At 38.7% G+C, this 23227-nt stretch overlaps 3 protein-coding genes across 3 annotated transcripts; 1 reads left to right on the top strand and 2 right to left on the bottom strand.

The window, feature by feature from the left end:
• Nucleotides 1-799: 799 nt before the first annotated feature.
• slc35d1a (solute carrier family 35 member D1a) lies at nucleotides 800-9758 on the bottom strand. Its single transcript, XM_038268619.1, has 12 exons — nucleotides 9649-9758; nucleotides 9437-9470; nucleotides 9245-9331; nucleotides 7834-7901; nucleotides 7666-7737; nucleotides 7482-7550; nucleotides 7159-7261; nucleotides 6572-6664; nucleotides 6023-6090; nucleotides 5740-5818; nucleotides 5582-5664; nucleotides 800-1152 (listed from the first exon to the last, which is right to left on the bottom strand). The coding sequence occupies exons 1-12, from the start codon at nucleotides 9756-9758 to the stop codon at nucleotides 1047-1049; spliced, it is 972 nt and encodes a 323-aa protein (XP_038124547.1). The 3' UTR covers nucleotides 800-1046.
• Nucleotides 9759-16776: 7018 nt separating this feature from the next.
• Nucleotides 16777-17883, top strand: aqp12 (aquaporin 12). Its single transcript, XM_038268598.1, has 3 exons — nucleotides 16777-17454; nucleotides 17562-17678; nucleotides 17750-17883. Exons 1-3 carry the CDS (start codon nucleotides 16860-16862, stop codon nucleotides 17875-17877), a joined length of 840 nt encoding a protein of 279 aa, XP_038124526.1. The 5' UTR covers nucleotides 16777-16859; the 3' UTR covers nucleotides 17878-17883.
• A 26-nt stretch (nucleotides 17884-17909) lies between these two features.
• Nucleotides 17910-22113, bottom strand: rpp21 (ribonuclease P 21 subunit). The gene is made up of 5 exons (XM_038268608.1): nucleotides 21948-22113; nucleotides 21746-21846; nucleotides 18532-18614; nucleotides 18281-18415; nucleotides 17910-18194 (listed from the first exon to the last, which is right to left on the bottom strand). The coding sequence occupies exons 1-5, from the start codon at nucleotides 22002-22004 to the stop codon at nucleotides 18073-18075; spliced, it is 498 nt and encodes a 165-aa protein (XP_038124536.1). The 5' UTR covers nucleotides 22005-22113; the 3' UTR covers nucleotides 17910-18072.
• Between the last annotated feature and the right edge of the window lie 1114 nt (nucleotides 22114-23227).

The following is a 23227-nucleotide window of genomic DNA, read 5'->3' as shown; positions in this document are numbered from 1 at the left end:
TATGTCAAAGAATTTAATGAGAAAACTTTTCCTGTGGCTTTATGAACCACAGCAGCAGAAAATGCTAACCTGCTCACGCTACGCTGCTGCTTAGGTGGCTGGACTACATTAATGCTCTCTTACATGTAGCGTTACATTTAGTAAACATCTCAACAGTAGAATAAATCATTTATGCTTTAGGACAAACTAACAGCAAACAAAATCTCAAAACAAACAGGATTTATTAACATTTGGCTTCATATAAAACACTTTATAAAAAAAAAACTAGGTTCTTTTTAATGTAAAAATACATTTTTCCATCTACAAATACTTTTCATAATCAGTCCACTTCCAGAGAAGGTAGTAACAAAAAAAGGAATAAACATAAAAAGACCCTTTTAATAATAACAGGAATGTGAATCCCATGATAGATCAATATTCTCAGCCTTTTCTTTACTGCTTTGTGAGACCTACCAGTTAAAAGTGCGAGACAGCTGTGTAAAAACAAAACAATGCAAACAAAAACCAAAAGGTTTAGTTTCCTGTTCCTCACTAATAGAACTGGGTGCATTGATCAAGAGTCTCTGAAAATACAGTAACGGTGAGGAAGATCCTCATTTCTCCCTGAAACCTCAGCAGCAGGTTTACATCAGAATCTCCCAAAACAAAAAGCGAAGGCAAAGACTCTGAGGTCGTCGTTCTCAGAAGGCAATAAAAGCGTACATGCCTTGGAAATAACCATGACTTCTTCTGTCCCCGTCACGCAGCAGTTTGAACTCTAAAAACTTCAAACCCTGAAATAAGATTTTCATCTAAAACACTGAATAGAAAATGTTTTTATATTTTCCCTTGTTCTTAATGTGCAGCATTATTAAAACATTTAATCTGGAGGATTTAGTACCCAGGTAGTGAGTAGCATAAGGAACCAAAGGCTCCTTTTCCATTAAAACTCAAACTTTACAGAGAATTAATCCCTGCCGCTACAACACCCCATAAATTAAAGTAGTTCTTTAAAAATAGTTTTTCCTTCCAGTTTGTGTCATTAGAAGGACCAGATCCAGTGTCTGTCACACAACAACCTTCCCCTTGATCTCCAGCTTGGCGGTGTCGCTCTGCTTGCTGGACTGCTCCTCTTTGAGGGTGATGTACGAATACACCAGGCTGCCAGCAATGCTGCAGACAGACGGAAGACGACGACCACGGGACACAATCAGAAAAGTTTAGTGATCAGTCTAAAGGCGGCGGATCTTTTCATCTTAAGAAGTTGCTTCAAACAAACAAACAACAGAGTCAATAAAACAAGTAACTTCAATGAAAAGAAACGTTTTCAATCAGAAAATAGTTTTTGAAAGCAAATAAAATATTTGAGACTCAAAAAATTGGGGTAAAAAAAAAATTTTTGGGGGGCATTTGAACACTTTTTTTACTTTTCTTTTTTTTTTTTTTGATTGAAAGAACTTTTTGGGAATTGAATAATTAAGACACAAATGTCGTACCCATGTATGGCCCAAACACAAAATAAATCCCTTCAACCATAGAGAACATTTTCAACAATAAAAAGAGTTTTTAAATGTAATTTTTTGAGTCTCAAATATTTTATTTGCATTCAAAAACTATTTTCTGTGATTGAAAACGTTCATCTTTTTATTAAAGTTACTTTTTTATTGCTTCTGTTTGTATGTTTGAAGCAACTTCTTTTTTGATTGAATAATAAAGACACAAATGTCCTACCCATTATATGGTCCAATCAAAAAACAACGTTACTTCAATTAAAAAAGTTGCTTTAAACAAAAAAACTGGACTTCCATCAAATAAAACATTTTCAATCAGAGAAAAGCAGTGTTCAAATGTAGATTTTTTTTTTTACTCAAATGTATTTTGCATTGAAATCCTTTTTTTCTTTGATTGAAAAGTTGTTGTTTTTTTTATTGAAAATATATTTTTTGATTGAAGCAACCTTTTTTTTTGATTGAATAATAAAGAAACAAATCTACCTTCATACTTTTACTGCCACTAAACTTTCTGTTTCATTTCCATCACAAACTAGAAGCTGCTTTTCAAGTAATAAACCAACACCAAGAAGTAAAATATAGAAATAGACAAAATAGATACAGAAATAGATCTAGGGCTGCAACTATTATTTTGCAAATCAATTATCTGTTGATTATTTTTCGATTAATGGATTAATAACCAGATAGTTTCATTCTAACCTCAGCATTCCCAGCTAAGCTTTCACTTTATGAACTCCTGCTGAGGAACTAGCTAGCATCTTAACTCTAAACATTATCAGTTATATAATGATTGAATGTTTTCCACACAAATCTTAACTGAACCTCATTTACTTTCCAAACTTTAAATATCTTAAATGCCGGGAGCTTTAGATGATCTGAAAACGTCCTTACAGAGCGTTAACATCGGATCTATAAGTCTGGTCCTATATTAAAATAAATGTTTCAACATGTGAAATAAAGAGGTTATTGCATCAGCATTCAGGTAGAGCTGAAACTAATGATTATTTTGCTAATCAATTAACCTGTAGGATATTTTTTTTGATTAACTGATTAATAATCTGATAGCAAAAGATTCTTTCAAGAATTTTTATGAAATAAAGCAGGTGAAACTAAAACTTTTCCACTTGAGTTCTAGATAAAACATATTGACATAATGAAACTATCAACTGTTTCAGTCCTGGAAATATCTATTACCATGCAAAGTGTTTAAACATTGACTCTACTAAATATAACCCAGTGGAGAAAAGAAAATTCTCCAAAAATTGGAGGAGCAGCAGGGATAGAGAGCTAAATGTGCACAGACCTGGTCTTAATGGAAACATTTAGAAAAGAAAGGCAACGTTTCAATGTTTAAACATCTAAACTGGATGTTAAAGCGAGGAAACTTCTAGAGGCTGCTGGACCTAAAAGCTCCTGTCACATCCTGACCATTTAGACCAGCCTGACGTACAGAACATCGGGGAAAAACGCCCAGCGACTACGTCCAGAACTTCCCGCCGTATTCCAGCTTCTGCCGTCATTTTCAGGTCAGTTATCTGATGGTTGATCCATTCAGTCTCAGTGCCTCATCAGTCGTGGCGTCTAGCGGATCCTAAACCTCTGAGTAACTTATCCAGAACTTCTCTCCAACATATCAGCGTATCTGCCGTGTTCCAGACGAGCGCTGAACGTGTTTCTAACTTCCAGCTACTGTATAATGGCGTATTGGCAGCGTTTTGGTATAAAGGGGGTTCACAGGAGGAAACCGTCAGTTCTCCTCCAGACTTCATCCCCATCATAGGGGGAGCCAGAAGGTGAGTGATGGATCCTCCCTGCGTTCACGCCCACCACCAACACACTTCCAACAGACATGACGCTCAATCTGCTGACACCAAAAACATTCTTTTATTTATTCTTTCCTTTGGTGGGCGGTAAACAGCAGCTAGGTTAATACCGCGATCAAAGATATCTTTTTTCGCAGGCCGGGAGCATCACTGCCCCCTTCAGGACACTGGCTTGTACATCATTTCATGGGCGTTACGCTGCCCTGCGTTATGCAGAAGTTAGTCTGTCTTTGGACAGAAGTTCTGAATACTCTAATTATCTATGTATTCGCTCAGAATAGAAAAGATCCATGGAAAATTCATCGTATGCCAGCGTTTTAAGAGATTCTGGCAGACGCCAGAATAAATCAGCAGGGTGTGACAGGAGCCTAAAGGCCGATTTTGGAAACACGTGGTTTAAAATCAAGGCATGTTCTGTAATATAATGGTCTAGTTAAAGTCCAGATCTAAATTATGCTGATTGGAGTTATTTGGAAAGAAGGAGGAGCAGAAATGTTCGTGTCTAGATGATCAATACTGGAAGAAATATTCCCAAAAAGACCAGGCTGACCCAGATCACAAACTAAGGCTGCAACTAACAATTATTCTGCTAAATGATTAATCTGTCCATTATTTTTTCGATTAATCAATAAACGGACAGCAAAAGGTTCTTTAAAGACTTTTTACAAAAGTAAACCAAACTTTTCCACTTGAGGAGTTTCAACGAATTTCATCATCGATTAGTTGTGCCGCGCGATTTGATACCGCAAACGCAAGCTGCGTCTCAATTCGCAGACAGCCTGCGCTTTGTAAAGCGAAAAAAGTCGTAACATGCAACTTTTGTAAAAACAAATGAACATGGCACGGAAGCACCACTGTTATGATGCAGCACCTGAAAAGGAAACAGGTTGGAGCCTTCGATGGCAGTGAAGAGAGCTGATCAGCAGGATGAGCGGCCATGTTTGTTTGGTTTTAAAGTGGGGAAACGTAACGTTAGTTTCTCAGGTAGCTCATCTGATGCTTTCCTTACCGTGTTAGTAGGTTACAGACAGTGATAAGGTTGGCTACTTATTTTACTTTTCATTTCATTTGAATTAGCTTAAGCAGCGTTTATATTTTCTTTATAAATAAATTAACTTGCAAATTATGAGGGCAAGGCTTTTAAAGTTTAAATCTTCTGGCAAAGATAAAGTAAAGAAGATCCTGCAATTTATGGAAGTAAAGCAGAATAAAATCCAGCAAGATCAGTAATATGTCAATTAATTATCTGCCACATTCCCATGTAAATATCTGTCTTTGGAGGATGTGTTTTTTAGCACCCCTAGTTCTCTCATTTTATTCCAAATACAATTTATAATTTGAATCACAGGGCTATTTTTATCTCTATGGTTCAGTATTTTCTCAAGTAGCAACTTTAACTGCTATACTTTCCTGTCTTAAAAGGCAGAACTCTTCTAGTCTAAAAAACCTCATTTGTTGAAATGGGGGGGCCTATTGTTTGAACCCCTTAGGGGCTTTAAAAACAAAAATGTCTTTTTTTGCGCTTTATGAAACAAAGTAGCCTATATTTTGTGGATGTACAGCTACATTTCTCATGTAAGTTTGCGTAGTTTTAACACAAACATTTATTTTTCATATTGCACCAGTACAGTTAATGAGCAACCTGTACTTGTGTGCTTGTTTGTTCTGTCTAAAATGTTTATTTTGGAATAAAGAGGTTAATATAAAAAAATATTTTTTGTCTGATTCATCGATTAATTGAAAAAATAATCGGCAGATTCATCGATTTTTAAAATCATCGTTAGTTGCAGCCCTAATTTATACTAGAGACCTGAATCCACAGGTATCACTAATGTTACAGTCAATTTTTGTACATAAGGTATTAAAATCAAGACAGAACCTACACTGCAAAAAATGAAAATCTAAATAAGTAATTTTTGCTCAAATTAAGTGCATTTTTTCTTGAATTTGACAAGTTAGACACTCTGCCAATGGAACAAGACAATTTACATTTAAAATAAGAAAAAACAATTGCACTGTCTTATTTCAAGCGTATATAATCTAATTATCTTATTTTAGGAGTAAAAATACTCATTCCATTGGCAGATCATCTTATTTACCTGCTCACATTAAGGGTAAATAAACTTAATTTAACACATTTTTCCACTTATTTCTAGATGTTTTTTGCAGTGTATAATAGAAAATAGTCTAGTTTCCTCCATCAAACTTCAGTATATCTCTTTAATCATCACTGAAAACATAAAATAAAGATTTATTTATTTCTCATACCTTATGTTCAAACCTATAAAGTTAGTCCAAGAGAAAATGTAGTCTCCGCTGAACACCATCCCGATGTACGTCACCAGAACATTCTGCAACGTTCATAAATAAACGCAGTCAGAGTCAGATGGCATTTATCCAGAACTCAGTGAAACATAGCAGCTCACCTTAATGCATCCCACAATAGTGGTAGTTAATGCAGAGTTGTGTTGTGTACATAGTACAGTTGAATACATAAGAATAAACCTAGAAAAGGAAAAAAAAAAAACATCCTGGTTGAGCGAGTTTAAAGATGGGAGGGCATCCAAGCAACATTTTGGCAGCAGGGCCATTTTAATACTCATCCAGTCAGGCAAGAATGGCATCCAAATTTCACCACTCATGCAACCACACCCATGAAACGGCGACACAGATGCGATGACATGCACATGCATGCGGGCAAAATCTTACCCCATGACACATGAGAGAACAAACTGGGAGAGGAAAAGCATGTCGGACCAGCCTTCAAACTCCGCTGCCTGCAATCAGAAACAAAGCCTGTTTAAATTAACAGGACAGGATATTTTTTACACATCTCTGAATGTCAGGGTTCATTAAAAAGCTCAGAAATCACTTTAAGTCGTCTGATTACTGATTGGTTTTACGTTTCCTAACCAAACTTCTTTAAAAACTTAAAATCAGCCAGTGATTTCCCATATGCTTTAACAAAGTAGCTAACTGTATCTCCACTGCAGTCATTTGGCTCAGAGCCGCTGCAGGCGCTGCCATAATAACTCCGGTCGCTGCATAATGGCATCTTTGTGCTTCTCAGGCTGCTGGGGCCCAGCTGGACAGACCAGGGGGCCCCTGCCAAGACCCACCAAAAACCTTCCACAGCTCGTATTTATAGCATTGACTTTAAGACATGGAATGCTGGCATCATTTTACTGATTCTTTCTGAAACCCCAAAGATTAATCCACCATTTTATTTAAAACAATCAGAAGAATCAAAGGACTCACCTTTTGCATGTCTCCGGTCACTTCAGCCAACAGAAGAGTCGGTAATATCATAAATAAAGCATTATAGTATAATAATCCATATTTCCCCAACTCCTATAAAAAAGAAGGAAAGCAGTATTTTTTAATAATGTTTCATTTCTGATGTCATGAACTAAATATTAGTGCAGCTCTGCTTCACATTTTTAAGCTTCTCGTTTTACAAAGACGCCCGCCGCCTTGTGCTGCACAAGCAGGCGGTTTACTCTAGACATCATAGAGCTAAATCTGGATCCTGCTGTAACATGAGAGAGGAGCGAGCTGCTCTCCTCACATAGAACGAGATAAAGCAGAATAAAACCTGTTCCTGCTTTAAGGAAGACAATCTAATCCAACATTTGATTAGAGGGGAAAAAATAGTGGCGCCTCGAAGGTATTTTATCAACAAAAACATTCAAAACAACTCATACTAACTAAAAAACAAACAAAACGACGGCTTGCTTAAATAATTACAAGAAAAAGTTCTGATTACGAGTTTATAGGGACTCAACGCCGATCAGAATTCCTTTCAAACAACGGCCACCATTCATGCTGCCGCCTCTCACACATACCTTTGCATCCAGTTTTTGCTTTACGTAGGCTCCATTGGCTGCAGTCAGAACGTCATTCATCAGAATGAAGACGTAGCCTTGCAGGTCAAAGGATAAGTCGGCACTTCAAACACAGCAGAGATGAAAAGGATGAATTAATTAAAGATAATTCATTTCTGTCCTGTAGAGTTTAACTTCGGGCACGCTGTGTTACAAGCAGGGGAATCTTTTACTGCGGCGACCCCGAGGGTCAGGCCGTATCCGTGTCAACGTTAATCAACACAAAAAGCCGGCTTTGTAGTGAAGGTAGCTCCTGAGGGACACCTGGAAACAGTAGAGCTTACCTTGCGGCTATGAACGCCCCAAGGATCATTGTAAACACGGTTAGTTGGACCGGCCTGGAGAACTTCTTCCTGCCAGAGGTCAAACATAACCAAACTCAATCCTACTAGTTTGAGCTGCAACCAATAAGCAGCACTACTGAGCAACATGTGGAGAATGTGGCTTATCTCGTTATTATAAACTCACTTGAGCAGAAATCCCTCAGCCAGCATAGTGAACAGGATAGAGAATCTCCTGAGGACTGTAAACATCGGCAAACTGCCCAAAGAGGACAGAAAGTACAAGATAATTACCCCCCCGCTCCAGATCATGTTACTCTGCCTGCTTCATGCACAGAGGAGGTACTTTACTTACTTGAGCCTTTTGGTACCAAAGAGCCCAGTGATTTGATTTCCCACATACAGGAGAGGTAAAGGAAACGTCTGAAAAGAAAAGGATTTTAAATTCTTTTTTATATGAAAACCAGATAAAAGTGCAGCCACAGAACTTATGAATCTATAAATATATTAGTTTATAAAACGTCACTGTTTGTAGCACAGACTCAGGTAAAGGTAGGAATATTCTAAGAGCCCCTATACTGAGGGAGGCCCCAAAAGAAGAAGAAATGTTATGCTCTACTATATATTTTAAATGTAAAAAGAAACTAAAGCAGAAAAGTAAATGATCTCTGAGTTCTCCCTGATTTTCAGCAGTAAACAAATCATGAATATATCGACCCCCTCTACAAAAGTACATCGATACAGCTACGCTTTTTTGTTTTAAATACGCTGTTAATATTTTGAGAGGACGATTTATTTTTAATGTAAAGTTTTGCAGTTAATGTTTGTTTAAGTTTTTTACGTTAGGATCATTTAGCTTTGTTGATATTTTACATTAAAATGACCCTTAAACTGTAAATGATGCACGTTGGTGCATCTTTTTAGCAGATTTAAAGCTTGAATACGACTTTTCCATGTATGGTTAATACAACTATTTCTTATTTGTGTACCTTAATTATGTTTTGATAAAAATCCTTTGGCTAAAATGCCATCAGAACGCTTATACCTTCAGTGTCCACCATATTGGATCAGTCCATTTGCTGCACATGTTCAGAAAGGTCCAAACAGACAGCAGCAAACCATTTGAAAAAAGAAAACCATGCAAAGAGCAGTGTTGCCAACTTAGCGCTTTAGTCGCTATATTTAGCCACTTTTCAGACCCCTCTAGCACTTTGATTTCTAAAAAGCTCCTAGCGCCAAATCTAGAGACTTTTTTCTGCTACTGGAGACTTTGGAGACAACATCTAAAAGCAGCGAACTCTGCTCTCCAGAGCGAGTAGATTGGTAACCCCGCCTCCTGCTCTCCTCTATCTTGTCTGCTGTCATGATTCATGCAGCTATTATTTCATCCAAATGAAAAATGGAGAACAGAGAAGCAGATCATGGCTTGTCTACAGTGAAAAGAAGGACTGGGTTATTTACTTTGGCCTTTTTGGAAACACAGGAAGGAGCAATCAGCTAAAAGAGCTTAGTGCTTGGAAAAAATCTTTCATTCCTTTAGAGACAGCATGAAAAGTCAGCTGAGTACAAAACATAGAGAGGAAAACAAGAAGAAAAGGGACAAGAAGAGAGGGACACAACCTAGAACAGATAATGGATGCCTATTCTATTAACATTTCTCTATCTGGAGAATGGGGCTGTTTGATGTGTTATATTCTCCATTCAGAGGGGCCCCTGCTTGTCTTTGCCAGGGAACCCATATTTCGTAAATCCGCCCCTGCTCCTACCTTGTAAAATATACTCTCATCCAGGTCAGGGAAGCTGATCACCCTGGCAGCCTTGCCCACCCACAGCACAAGCACTGTGGCCAACATCTGCAACAGAAACCCCCCCACAGAAGATCACTTTAGCTCCATCCGCTGCTTTAATGAGCAGTTAGCTTACAAAAAAACCAAAAGACTGAAAAAATGTCAACTTACTTGTCCTATTCCCACACATATTGACGAGGGAAACCTGGGAAACAGTTAAAATACAAGCAGCTCCGTGTTAGCCAACATGTCACAAACAAGAGAAAACACTAGAGATAGATAATAAATACAGCAAAAAGTAGACCGTGAGTGGAGAACATCGCTAGCGGAGAGCGGAGCTAATGAGCTACAGCTAGCATGGCAGCGGGAGATGAAACGGTTACCTGTAGTTGGTGAGGACGCTTTTATTCACCACCACGATGAGGAACGAGCTGAGACCGTAAAACCCGGCGGCAAACAGCTTCACGAACAGCGTGGAGGGTTTATCCGCCATCACCGGGAACTTCTCACTCCTCTCTGAGCCTCTGCGCTCCCCCTGCTGCCATCATCATCATCACTCCAGGACCTCACCTCCTCCTTCTCCTCCTCCTCGCCACACATGCCGCGCATGCGCATAAGCACAACGTGACGGTTTACAACTCCCGTTGAAAAAGGAATCCTCCACGCGGGGATCCGTTATTTCATCGAACTCCCTTCTTCTTTATGCATAAAAATAAAAGCTTTATTTTACCAAAAGTTGCCATTAGAACAATAACCTGTTTCCTCCCATCTTCTAGCTCACCGTTGACTTCAATGTGGGCTTTTCCATCTACTTACAAGCACAGAAGGTTTTCTGCTACAAACAGGGAGGCACTGGAAGTAAAAATATTAATCTGATGATATCAAGGCGCACAGAAAATTAGATAATTGTATTTATTTATTTATTTCAACAGCTCTTCTTTGTAAAAATAAAAGAAATCTGTTTATTTCCATTTAAAATTGAGGAGTTTTTCCTCTCCACTGTCGCTACAAGCATGCTTAGTGTGAGGGATTGCTTAAGAGTCAATGAGTCGATGCAACTGGAAAGTGACCTGAGATGACATGATGTGAATTGCTGCTATAGAAATAAACTGAATAGTAAAGAAGCCTCATGGCTGATTTTATTACCAGCAGAGATGAAGAACAAAGATTGTTTCTTGTTCTGTTTATTGGGCTGGTTGCTTTTATAATCGTATATGGCCAATTTATTACTCTAATAAAAAGTACCTCCGTATTGTGTAGTTAACTCTTCACTACGTTATTCTTAAACCTTTTTCTAAGGTCCATATTTGTGTGACCATTTCTTCTATAATCTTTTTGCTGCTGTAACCAGAATGTCTCCATTGTGGGACAATAAAAGGGTTTTCTATTCTATTTTATTTAGACAGTATTACCCTTGCCCCTTCTTCTCATACATCTCATTTTTATCTCAATTTTTTAATTTGTTATAACATGTAGGATTAATTTTAATGCGTATTTAAAGACGAATAAAAAAACAACACGAGATAATCTAACCAAAAATCAAATGAATCCTCCTTTTTCGCGACCCCATCATTGAATAAGTCCATCTTGTACAATGGAGGCGATTTTTGCCTTAGATATGCCCATATCTATGATAGGGCTGAAACTATTAATCGGATTAATCGATTATTGAAATAATCAACTAGTTTAGTAATCAATCATTAACTGGATTATAGATACTATACTTTCAAATATATTTAAATTAAAAGAGTGACGCTGACCTGTTTACTTAGCATTTTGATATGACTTGTTAATGATACAGTTAATGTGGTTTAAAGCAGTTTCAGGTAAATGGAAAAACGTACAGAAGTTCCTCTTATGCTTTAATATTCAAAGTTGATAAAATACAATTTTGTACGTAAAATTACGTACGTAAGTTTAATTTACCTTCAGAAGTCCATAAATACTTTAAAACTTTTGACCATATAAAAAAGGACTGGAATTTTTTTTAAGGTTGCTATAATTTAAACTTCCAACGACACAAAAAAAGACTTGATTTTTACTTTATTTCTTGCATTTTTAAGGAATGCATTAAAAAGCCAATCAATGTTTGTTTTTTTCAGTGCTGGTCATGAGAACATGAGAAAAAGATGGTCACTGTACAAAAATTTGAACCCCAGATTAACCATCCATTAAATAACCAAGTAAACACCCTGTGCAATAACCCTGTATGATAATCCTGCTTCTAAAAAAAGAAGCTGTCATGTGTGGATGCACTGTTTATCCTGTGTGTTACACCCTGTCTACTTTTAAGGCTAGGCTTAAAACTCTCCTTTTTGATAAAGCTTCTAGTTAGAGTGGCTCAGGTTATCCTGATCTATCTCTATAGTTCTGCTGCTATAGGCTTAGACTGCTGGAGGACATAGGGACCCCTTTTTCATCATTCTGCTTCATTCTATCTCTATTCTCCCACTCTGCAGAATCTGTTAGTTCAATCTCTAACGTTCTGCTCTCTCTGCTTTTTCTCATCGTTCCTTCATCTGGTCTGTTCCTGTTTGGCTGTGACTCCATCCTGGAGAGAAATATCAGCTGTGCTGCTGCCATCAACACCTTTGTTTATAGATGTTGGAGCTTGGCCTGTTTTCCAGTGTAGTCCTGTTTCTCTGACTGTGACTAACTGGATGTGCTCTCTTCATCCTCTGACATGGGAGCTGGCTCGGAGCTCGTCTGCCTGGCTGTGTGTTTCCTGGACGGGGCCGCCTGTGGAGCTGGTTGACAGTTGCCTTTTGTATCTATGCTTCTTTTTCTATGTCTGCTTCTGTCTCCTTGAACCCCAGTGGGCCTCAGCAGATGGCCGCTCACACTGAGCCTGGTTCTGCTGGAGGTTTCTTCCTGTTCAAAGGGAGTTTTCCCTCTCCACTGTCGCTACAAGCATGCTTAGTGTGAGGGATTGCTGAAGAGTCAATGAGTCGATGCAATCAGCTGGTTTTCCTTAGATAGAAAACTTTGAATCAATCTAACTGGTTGAACTGGATCTATAAAGTGACCTGAGATGACATGATGTGAATTGCTGCTATAGAAATAAACTGAATAGTAAAGAAGCCTCATGGCTGATTTTATTACCAGCAGAGATGAAGAACAAAGATTGTTTCTTGTTCTGTTTATTGGGCTGGTTGCTTTTATAATCGTATATGGCCAATTTATTACTCTAATAAAAAGTACCTCCGTATTGTGTAGTTAACTCTTCACTACTATGTTATTCTTAAACCTTTTTCTAAGGTCCATATTTGTGTGACCATTTCTTCTATAATCTTTTTGCTGCTGTAAACACCAGAATGTCTCCATTGTGGGACAATAAAAGAGTTTTCTTTTCTATTCTATTTTATTTAGACAGTATTACCCTTGCCCCTTCTTCTCGTACTGCTCATACCTTCCATGTTTTTCCTTCCATGTTTTGGGATTGCATCTCATTTTTTACCTTAATTTTTTAATTTGTTATAACATGTAGGATTCATTTTAATGCATATTTAAAGACGAATAAAAAAACAACAAGAGATAATATAACCAAAAATCAAATGAATCCTCCTTTTTCGCGACCCCATCATTGAATACGTCCATCTTGGACGATGGAGGCGATTTTTGCCTTAGATACAGGTGCTGGTCATAAAATTAGAATATCATGAAAAAGTAGATTGATTTCAGTAATTCCATTTAAAAAGTGAAACTTGTATATTATATTCATACATTACATACAAACTCATATATTTCAGATGTTTATTTTGTTTAATTTTGATGATTACAAATGACAACAAATGAAAATCTCAAATTCATCATATCAGAAAATTAGAATATTACTGAAGACCAATAAAAACAAAGGATTTATAGAAATGTTGGCCAACTGAAAAGTATGAACATGAAAAGTATGAGCATGTACAGCACTCAGTATTTAGTTGGGCCTCCTTTGGCCTGTATTACTGCAGCAATGCGGCGTGGCATGGAGTCGATCAGTCTGTGGCACTGCTCAGGTGTTATGATAGCCCAGGTTGCTCTAATAGTGGCTTTTAGCTCTTCTGAATTGTTGGGTCTGGTGTATTGCATCTTCTTCTTCACAATACCCCATAGATTTTCTATGGGGTTAAGGTCAGGAGAGTTTGCTGGCCAATTAAGAACAGGGATACCATGGTCCTTCAACCAGGTACTGGTAGCTTTGGCACTGTGTGCAGGTGCCAAGTCCTGTTGGAAAATGAAATCTGCATCTCCAAAAAGTTGGTCAGCTGCAGGAAGCATGAAGTGCTCTAGAACTTCCTGGTATGTGGCTGCGTTGACCCTGGACCTCAGAAAACACAATGGACCAACACCAGCAGATGACATGGCACCCCAAACCATCACTGACTGTGGAAACTTTACACTGGACTTCAAGCAACGTGGATGAAGTGCCTCTCTTCTTTTCCTCCAGACTCTGGGACCTTGATTTCCAAAGGAAATGCAAAATTTACTTTCATCAGAGAACATGACTTTGGACCACTCACCAGCAGTCCAGTCCTGTTTCTCTTTAGCCCAGGCAAGACGCTTCTGACGCTGTCTGTGGTTCAAGAGTGGCTTGACACAAGGAATGCGACAGCAGAAACCCATGTCTTTCATACGTCTGTGTGTGGTGGTTCTTGAAGCACTCACTCCAGCTGCAGTCCACTCTTTGTGAATCTCCCCCACATTTTTGAAGGGGTTTTGTTTCACAATCCTCTCCAGGGTGCGGTTATCTCTCTTGCTTGTACACTTTTTTCGACCACATCTTTTCCTTCCCTTCGCCTCTCTATTAATGTGCTTGGACACTGAGCTCTGTGAACAGCCAGCCTCTTTAGCGATGACCTTTTGTGTCTTGCCCTCCTTGTGCAAGGTGTCGATGGTCGTCTTTTGGACAACTGTCAAGTCAGCAGTCTTCCCCATGATTGTGTAGCCTATAGAACTAGACTGAAAGACCATTTAAAGGCTTTTGCAGGTGGTTTGAGTTAATTAGCTGATTAGAGTGTGGCACCAGGGGCCATCAATTTTGAACCTTTTCACAATATTCTAATTTTCTGATATGATGAATTTGAGATTTTCATTTGTTGTCATTTGTAATCATCAAAATTAAACAAAATAAACATCTGAAATATATGAGTTTGTATGTAATGTATGAATATAATATACAAGTTTCACTTTTTAAATGGAATTACTGAAATCAATCTACTTTTTCATGATATTCTAATTTTATGACCAGCACCTGTATGCCCATATCTGTGGTAGGTGTTGGGATCTGGAGGTTTGTCCACTTTCTCCACCAGAGGGCGCACGAGATCTCCTGGGGGCATGAGCTGACTGCTACACCTGTCTTCAATCTGCTCATCAGGAGACTCCTTCTTAAGGAGGCAGAGACTGACACTCTAGTGCCAGAGTGTTAGCCAGTAATGGTGCAGCTAGACCTGAGCCAACCTGCCTGATCATATCTCTGTGTTTTTGCGTGAACCTGCCTAATCCAATTCTCTCTCTCTGCCTACATAACCTGACCTGTCTGAAAACCTGAAACCGGGAAAAGTGACTCAGTCTGAAATCTGCCTGCCTGCATTCGGTCAGTCTCTGCCTTAGCCCTCAGCCCTCTGCCTGCCGACAAACCTCTGGACCCTCAGGGTTACCCCCCTCCTGCTGATCTGTTCCGCCCCAGAGCAGGTATTAACTCAATCACCCGACAAACTACTGGATCCCTGGAAATCCTCTAACCTCTCTGTTCTCCTTAGTGGTAAACCCCGTGACCAGTCGGACCAACCCAGTTCCAGTGCACATTTGAAAACTCTGTGAATAAACCTTGGAACTCTTTCTCTGTCTCCTGAGTGTTCTCTGCATGTGGGTTAGACATCTCAATCCCATCATGACAGTAGGGCTGAAACTATTAATTGGATTAATCGATTATTGAAATAATCAACTAATTAAGTAATCAATCATTAACTGGATTATAGATACTATACTTTCAAATATATTTAAATCAAAATAGTGACGCTGACCTGTTTACTTTGCATTTTGATATGACTTGTTAATGATACAGTTAATGTGGTTTAAAGCAGTTTCAGGTAAATGGAAAAACGTACAGAAGTTCCTCTTATGCTTTAATATTCAAAGTTGATAAAATACAATTTTGTACGTAAAATTATGTACATAGGTTTCATTTACCATCAGAAGTCCATAAATACTTTAAAAACTTTTGACCATATAAAAAAGTACTGGAATTTTTTTTAAGGTTGCTATAATTTAAACTTCCAACGACACAAAAAAGAAGACTTGATTTTCACTTTATTTCTTACATTTTTAAGGGATGCATTAAAAAGCCAACTCCAGATTAACCATCCATTAAATAACCATGTAAACACCCTGTGCAATAACCCTGTATGATAATCCTGCTACAACAAAAGAAGCTGTCGTGTGGATGCACTGTTTATACTGTGTGTTACACCCTGTCTACTTTTAAGGCTAGGCTTAAAACTTTCCTTTTTGATAAAGCTTCTAGTTAGAGTGGCCCAGGTCATCCTGAGCTATCTCTATAGTTCTGCTGCTATAGGCTTAGACTGCTGGAGGACATAGGGACCCCTTTTTCATCATTCTGCTTCATTCTATCTCTATTCTCCCACTCTGCAGAATCTGTTAGTTCAATCTCTAACGTTCTGCTCTCTCTGCTTTTTCTCATAGTAGCTTCATCTGGTCTGTTCCTGTTTGGCTGTGACTCCATCCTGGAGAGAAATATCAGCTGTGCTGCTGCCATCAACACCTTTGTTTCTAGATGTTGGAGCTTGGCCTGTTTTCCAGTGTAGTCCTGTTTCTCTGACTGTGACTAACTGGATGTGCTCTCTTCATCCTCTGACATGGGAGCTGGCTCGGAGCTCGTCTGCCTGGCTGTGTGTTTCCTGGACGGGGCCGCCTGTGGAGCTGGTTGACAGTTGCCTTTTGTATCTATGCTTCTTTTTCTATGTCTGCTTCTGTCTCCTTGAACCCCAGTGGGCCTCAGCAGATGGCCGCTCACACTGAGCCTGGTTCTGCTGGAGGTTTCTTCCTGTTCAAAGGGAGTTTTTCCTCTCCACTGTCGCTACAAGCATGCTTAGTGTGAGGGATTGCTGAAGAGTCAATGAGTCGATGCAATCAGCTGGTTTTCCTTAGATAGAAAACTTTGAATCATTCTGACTGGATGATCTGGTGAACTGGAATCTGATGCACATTTTTCTTCCTTCTTCTCTTCTGACTGTCTGAGCTGATGTAACGAGTAAATTTCTCCACTGAGATCAATGAAGTCAATCAATCAATCAATAACCAGCAACTAGACAGATCGTCCCTCTGAAAGTTATAGCCCTGTCAGTTCAATGGAGCTGTAACTATATTTATTTTAAAACTGTTGCAGGGCTGTTTGCAGGATGGTCAGTAAAAACAGGCCGCTCTCTGACCTGACCTGAAGGCCTGTGTGTATTTTGGCAGGTGGTTCAAACCTGACGTGTCTCTGATAAGAAGTGTGTCTGTGCATGCGCCACGTTGTCAAACAGAAACCCAACAGTTAGATCCACCATTCATTCATTCTTTTTGAAGACCGCTTCGCTGAGACATGTCTGGACTTAACGCGTCACTGGGATACTTCTTGTCTGTGGTGATTTTCAGCGGTTTGTTACATACGGTCCTGAGAAGATGGCCTCGCTTCAGCTTTGTTTCTGAGTTTGCCTCCTCCTTCATGCTGGTGGCATGCTGGCTGGAGATCCAGACCATCGTGGAGGTGGGTCAGTGGGCCGGGGGCCTGGGCCAGGATGTGACGGTGACCATGCTGTTTGTCCTGCTGCTGATTCACGGCGTGCTCTGTGCCGGGACGCCCGGGAACCCCAGCCTGGCGGTGCAGAAGTTCCTGCAGGTGGAGGCCTGCGCTCTGCCCACAGCCCTCGCCGTGGCAGCCCAGTTCATCGGGGCTCACCTGGCTTTGCTCGCAGCCAGGTACTACTGGAACTTGGAGCTGACGGACATGCACACGATCAAAAACCTGATGTCCAGTGAATGCACCACCTCCCTGATGGTCTCTGTGGTTCAAGGCTTTTTCACAGAGTGCCTCTGTGCCTTCAGCTTTCATCTCATCCAGTTAAACCTGCAACGTAGATCTGCTCTGATCAGAGTTCCCCTCGTCGCATTTCTTCTCACCTTGTTCTCCCACACAGGTGAGTCTCAAAACTTTATATCAAATGGAAATTAAAGAAACAAGTCTGTTTATAAACAAGGAAACAGCCCAAACCTTCTGACTTATTCAAAGTTTTTTCTGTCCTAGCCAGGAGCTACACGTCCGCTTACATGAATCCATCCTTGGCGTACGGCCTGACCTTCCACTGTCCTGGGTTCACCCTCAAAGAATATGCAGTGGTCTACTGGCTGAGCTCTCTCACAGGTACATGACATCAGCTACCCGACTGTAAATACACGCCTTCTGCTGACCTGGTGTTATTATTTACTCTCTAGGCATGATGCTGGCTCTTCTCCTCTACATGGGACACATTCCCAGGCTTTTTACCAAGAACCTTCTGTATTTCCAGAAGACGCGCTTCAGAGTCCCAAAAGCAGACAAACCCGAAAAGAAGAAAAAGTGACAAACACAAAAAAAAGGGACTATTGCAAGAAATGGTCACTAGAAATAAGAGGTTTACTTTAACTGAACAGTAATAGGAGTATATGCATTTTGAAAAATAAAAACAATTTTCAAAAAAAAGGTTCATTTTTGATGAAAAATTTAAAAAAATTCACAAATGTACAGGATGTATTCATTGAGATCCACTGGAATAAAGCTAAATGTTTTCTGAAGTTAAAGATGTTGTGCTGGCAGCAGTCAGAGCATCCTTTGGTTTGGAGGACTGTGAACCTTCAGCCTTTCCGTCTTTAGGCTGATTTTTAGCTGACAGGGTTGGATCTGTAGCAAAGAAGGAGTCAAACAGATTATTTGATTAATAGTTTGGAAATCCTGCATCGTCTTTGTTAAAAAGAAAAGCCTCTCACCAGCCTGTTTCTGCTGCTCCAGCTGTGCCTCAGGTCGGTCCACCCACAGAGAATGATCTGGATTATTCAGCAGAGTCTTGGTTTGGCCACAGCTGAGGCACTTCACTACAGTGTAGCGAGTCTTTCTGTTTTTTCCTAACAAAAAATAGGAAAAATAGGAGATTAATTACAAATGATAACTGGACTGCTTAGAGCCACCGATTCAGAAACAAATAAAAAAAGCACGACACTGAAATCCCCATCCGACTCACTCCTCTGTCTTGTTGTGGCAGTAACCCCTGGTATGAGCAATGAGCAGCACTTCTTGCATAAAGTTCTCTTCACTGATGGGTCTCTGCAAGAAAACAGTTCACAATTAAAGCTTTTCCTCTTCCATTATTAAGGGGAATATTCAATTCTATTCAGTGTATTTCTATAGCTCCAATTCACATCATGTCATCTCAGGTCACTTTCCAGTTCACCAGATCATCCAGTCAGATTGATTCAAAGTTTTCTATCTAAGGAAAACCAGCTGATTGCATCGACTCATTGACTCTTCAGCAATCCCTCACACTAAGCATGCTTGTAGCGACAGTGGAGAGGAAAAACTCCCTTTGAACAGGAAGAAACCTCCAGCAGAACCAGGCTCAGTGTGAGCGGCCATCTGCTGACTGGGGTTATGTCTGCAGGTATGCAAAGCATTTTCCTTATAGGTCCAAGTTTGTTTATAACAACCAATATTTTAAAGGGGTTCTTGTTCTCTTTAAAGTGAATCTATTTCACTAAAAACCAAAGATTTCTCTAAAAATAACTATCGATCACTATAGTTTTTCTATTTACATTTTAATAAAGTGAATTGTCCTGAATTAAAGTGAAAGGTATTAGTATACCAAGGTTTTACCGTTGCAAAACATAACTGTCAAACATGATTTATGTTGTTTAAGGAAAAATCTTTTTCTTTGAACTGCACCACATTAAAAAGCATAACATTAAATATGCTGTAATGACATCAGCAGCCCGTACCAATACCATTCATTCATCCACCGTGCTCAGCCTGGATGCAAAATATCTACCTTTATCCAAGCCAGTTTAGATATATTCTGTAGTATAAAGTCCATGTTGGGGATTAATAAAGAATAAATATTAAGATTTTTCTCTCAAAAATTTATTATTGATTGTGGAGATTAGATTCTACCTAAAGTTACATTTTGATAAAAAAAAAAAAAACAAGAAAAAACAAAAAAAACAGAAATGTTAGTCTCTGAGTATTGTTTTACAACTCGCCCACATATCAATGAATTTCTAATTAAAAAATAAAAAGTCACCTATTATAGCAAATTTATGTCCCATTTCAGTGCGTTTTACTTTAACCCTCTGATGCCTGAATTATGAAAGCCTTGGTCAAGTCTCCACCAGTCATTGTCTTGGATTTTCCAGATATATTTATGGTCTTCAATATGGTCAGGTGCCCTGTGCCCATCATCCACAGCCTCCTGATCATGCTGACCTTCCTCTGTAGCCTGGCCCTCATCACCCTCACTTTCCTGTAGGCTCCCTTATTCTTCGCTGTGTTTGAAGTCTACAATATAAATAACTGCTATAGTCATTCCAAAAAGGTTAAAAAACAAACCCCTGGACTTTGTTTTCCAAGTTTGAGGATGTTTCTCTTCCCATCCAGGACGATTTTTCAATTTAAAATAGTCACAAACTACAGCTAATCTGCACAAAATATACACAAAGTATACACAAAATATACTAAAATGTAAATTTTAAATTAATAGCTTAGATCTTCAAAGTTAAAACACTGAATTATAAGCAAAAGCATTACAAGAACCAGTAAAGCAATTATTTGACTTATGTTGAAAAACTGTAATGGGTGATGCATGACGTCCACTTCACTGGACACATTGTCAATGGTAATTTTCAACATATTAGACAAAACATTTTAAATTTCAAACTGATTATATCCTTCCTTAGATGTTTCTGTATCATTTTTTTTTTTTTATCTGTTGGGCTCTTCTACAATAGAAGGACTGAGAGGATATGCCAGCAGTGGTCGACAGGGGGTGCTGTTTGTTGGCCACCTTAGATTCAGAAGAAATTTACTTGCAGTTACAATGACTGACCACTTCATTGACTATAATGAAAAATGGCAGGAGAGAGCGTTCTAGACGCAAGAGATGTTTACTTTTCAGTAGCCGTCCACTACAGTGACCGCTATGCACCGGAAAGTTAATATGTGACTTTTTACAAAACCAACCGAAATTGTATGCGCTTTAAAATGACCTTAATTATCAAGACAATAAACTGTTCAGTAAATGTTGCGAACACTGTTTGTTTTTCGATATTTTGCTCAGTTGTGATCGACGTTTTACAACACGGATGTGACGTCATTCCCCCTGCTCATGAAAACATCAAAATAAAATAGAACCATAAATGAATGATTGGAATTTAAATGAAATTGGGATAAAAACTGATATTTAAGAACTACATATAATAATTACCTTAAAATTTATACAGATGGTTCTAGGAATTTAAAAGGTTATGTGGGTATAAGAATATATATCCCAGAGTTTAAAAAATGTATTCATAAAAGAATATCAGATCAATTGTCGGTTTTCACAGCAGAAATGGTGGCAGTTATATTAAGCTTGCAATGGGTGGAGGAGATTCGACCAATCAGGGTGGTGGTGTGCACAGATTCTAAAGCAGTAGTGGAAAGTATTAAGGGAGAAGGAAATAATAGAAAAGATTTGGTATTAGAAATTCATCATATTTTATTTAGATTATATAGGGGTGGCAATGATGTTTGGTTTTGTTGGGTGCCAGCACATGAAGGAGTAAAAGGCAATGAAAAGGCAGATAAATTAGCTGAAAGGACTTTAGAGGGGAAAATAACAATTTCAATTCCTTTTGGAAAAGGGGAAGGGAAATCACTTATTAAAAGTAAAGAAATGGAGGAATGGCAAAAATTATGGAATGAAGATAGGAAAGGAAGAAGATTATATGAAGTGCAAAAGTCAGTTCGAATTCGAAGCATCAATGAAAGAAACAGAAGAGAAGAAATAATAGTTAGTAGATTAAGAATAGGTCATACCTACTTAAATGACATGCTTTATTTAATAGGGAGGAAAAATAGTGATAAATGTGAGAAATGTGGTAAAAAAGAAAATGTAGAACACATACTGATGAACTATAAGTTATATGAACACGAAAGGAAAGAATTAAAGAGAATAGGTAGAAGTATAGGGCATGAATGGAATCTTAAAGGAATATTAGGAAATGAAGGAAACATAACAGATATTCATAAACTAAGGAAAGCATTGTTTATGTATCTTAAGAATACAAAATTAAAAAATAGAATCTAATAGATGTGAAGTAACGCTGCTACACACTCATGTACAGTAGGTGGCGGTATGCACCTTAAAGTTGCTTGTGATCCGCCATAATAGAAAAGAAGAAGAACCATAAATGTGTGGTACCTACTGTCTGAGAACCAGCCGCCTCGCTATAGTTTTCTGCGTGAAGCAGTAGAACCGAGCCAGCTCCAGATTCTCAGGATTCTGAGTTAAGACACAATGAGCAGCCTGTGGAGACACACAAACCACAGCTGGTCTCATTTATGACACATCAGCCAGCTAGCTAGCATGCTAGGGCTAGCGCCATTTCGTTTAATCACTCCCCTTACCTGGTAGAGGTAGTTAAGTCTTTGGTAAGCTTCTTTATCTTTCAAATGGCCTGCCATGGCGCACAGAAGTCTCAAACAATCTAACGGTCACTTTGTCAGCATCGGCTTCTGGAGCTCCACATTTCTTGAACGGATTTCCGAGCGTATCCTTCAGAATAAAAGCACGTCGTTCACGCCCATTGCTGCACTGTAGCGCATTGGAACGTATGTGGCCAACGGGTATGGCAGGACGTTTTGACATTCTTTCTTCTTGTTCTTCTTTATGGGATTTTATTGGCACGCAACTAAATAGTAGAGGTGGGCAATACCAGGAATTTTTAATCGATATGATACCAAGTAAATACAGGGTCAGTATTGCCGATATCGATACAATACCAATACTTTTTAACATATAAACTGGATTTATCATGGAACCTTTCTGCGATTTCGTGATTTTTTTTAGTTTTTACTGTTACAATTGAATAATAATATAAATAATGTTCTGTTCATAGTGTTTTTTCCTAATCCACCTCTTTTATCTTTCAATCTTTATGTAATTTTGTTTGTATTCTGCGCACATGTTGCATTCATTCTCTAAATTCCCACATTGTGGGATAAATAAAGGATTAGTTCATGTTAGCCCACTTAGTCAACACATTTTAATGGGATAAATACAGGTGCTGGTCATAAAATTAGAATATCATGAAAAAATAGATTGATTTCAGTAATTCCATTTAAAAAGTGAAACTTGTATATTATATTCATACATTACATACAAACTCATATATTTCAGATGTTTATTTTGTTTAATTTTGATGATTACAAATGACAACAAATGAAAATCTCAAATTCATCATATCAGAAAATTAGAATATTACTGAAGACCAATAAAAACAAAGGATTTATAGAAATGTTGGCCAACTGAAAAGTATGAACATGAAAAGTATGAGCATGTACAGCACTCAGTATTTAGTTGGGCCTCCTTTGGCCTGTATTACTGCAGCAATGCGGCGTGGCATGGAGTCGATCAGTCTGTGGCACTGCTCAGGTGTTATGATAGCCCAGGTTGCTCTAATAGTGGCTTTTAGCTCTTCTGAATTGTTGGGTCTGGTGTATTACATGTTCTTCTTCACAATACCCCATAGATTTTCTATGGGGTTAAGGTCAGGAGAGTTTGCTGGCCAATTAAGAACAGGGATACCATGGTCCTTCAACCAGGTACTGGTAGCTTTGGCACTGTGTGCAGGTGCCAAGTCCTGTTGGAAAATGAAATCTGCATCTCCAAAAAGTTGGTCAGCTGC

Source organism: Cyprinodon tularosa, unplaced genomic scaffold (assembly GCF_016077235.1).
Source record: "Cyprinodon tularosa strain WSP-4 unplaced genomic scaffold, ASM1607723v1 ctg119, whole genome shotgun sequence".
In the NCBI taxonomy this organism is placed as follows: domain Eukaryota; kingdom Metazoa; phylum Chordata; class Actinopteri; order Cyprinodontiformes; family Cyprinodontidae; genus Cyprinodon; species Cyprinodon tularosa.
Note: the sequence above shows the minus strand (reverse complement) of the source record. Positions and strands in the feature narration are given on the sequence as shown.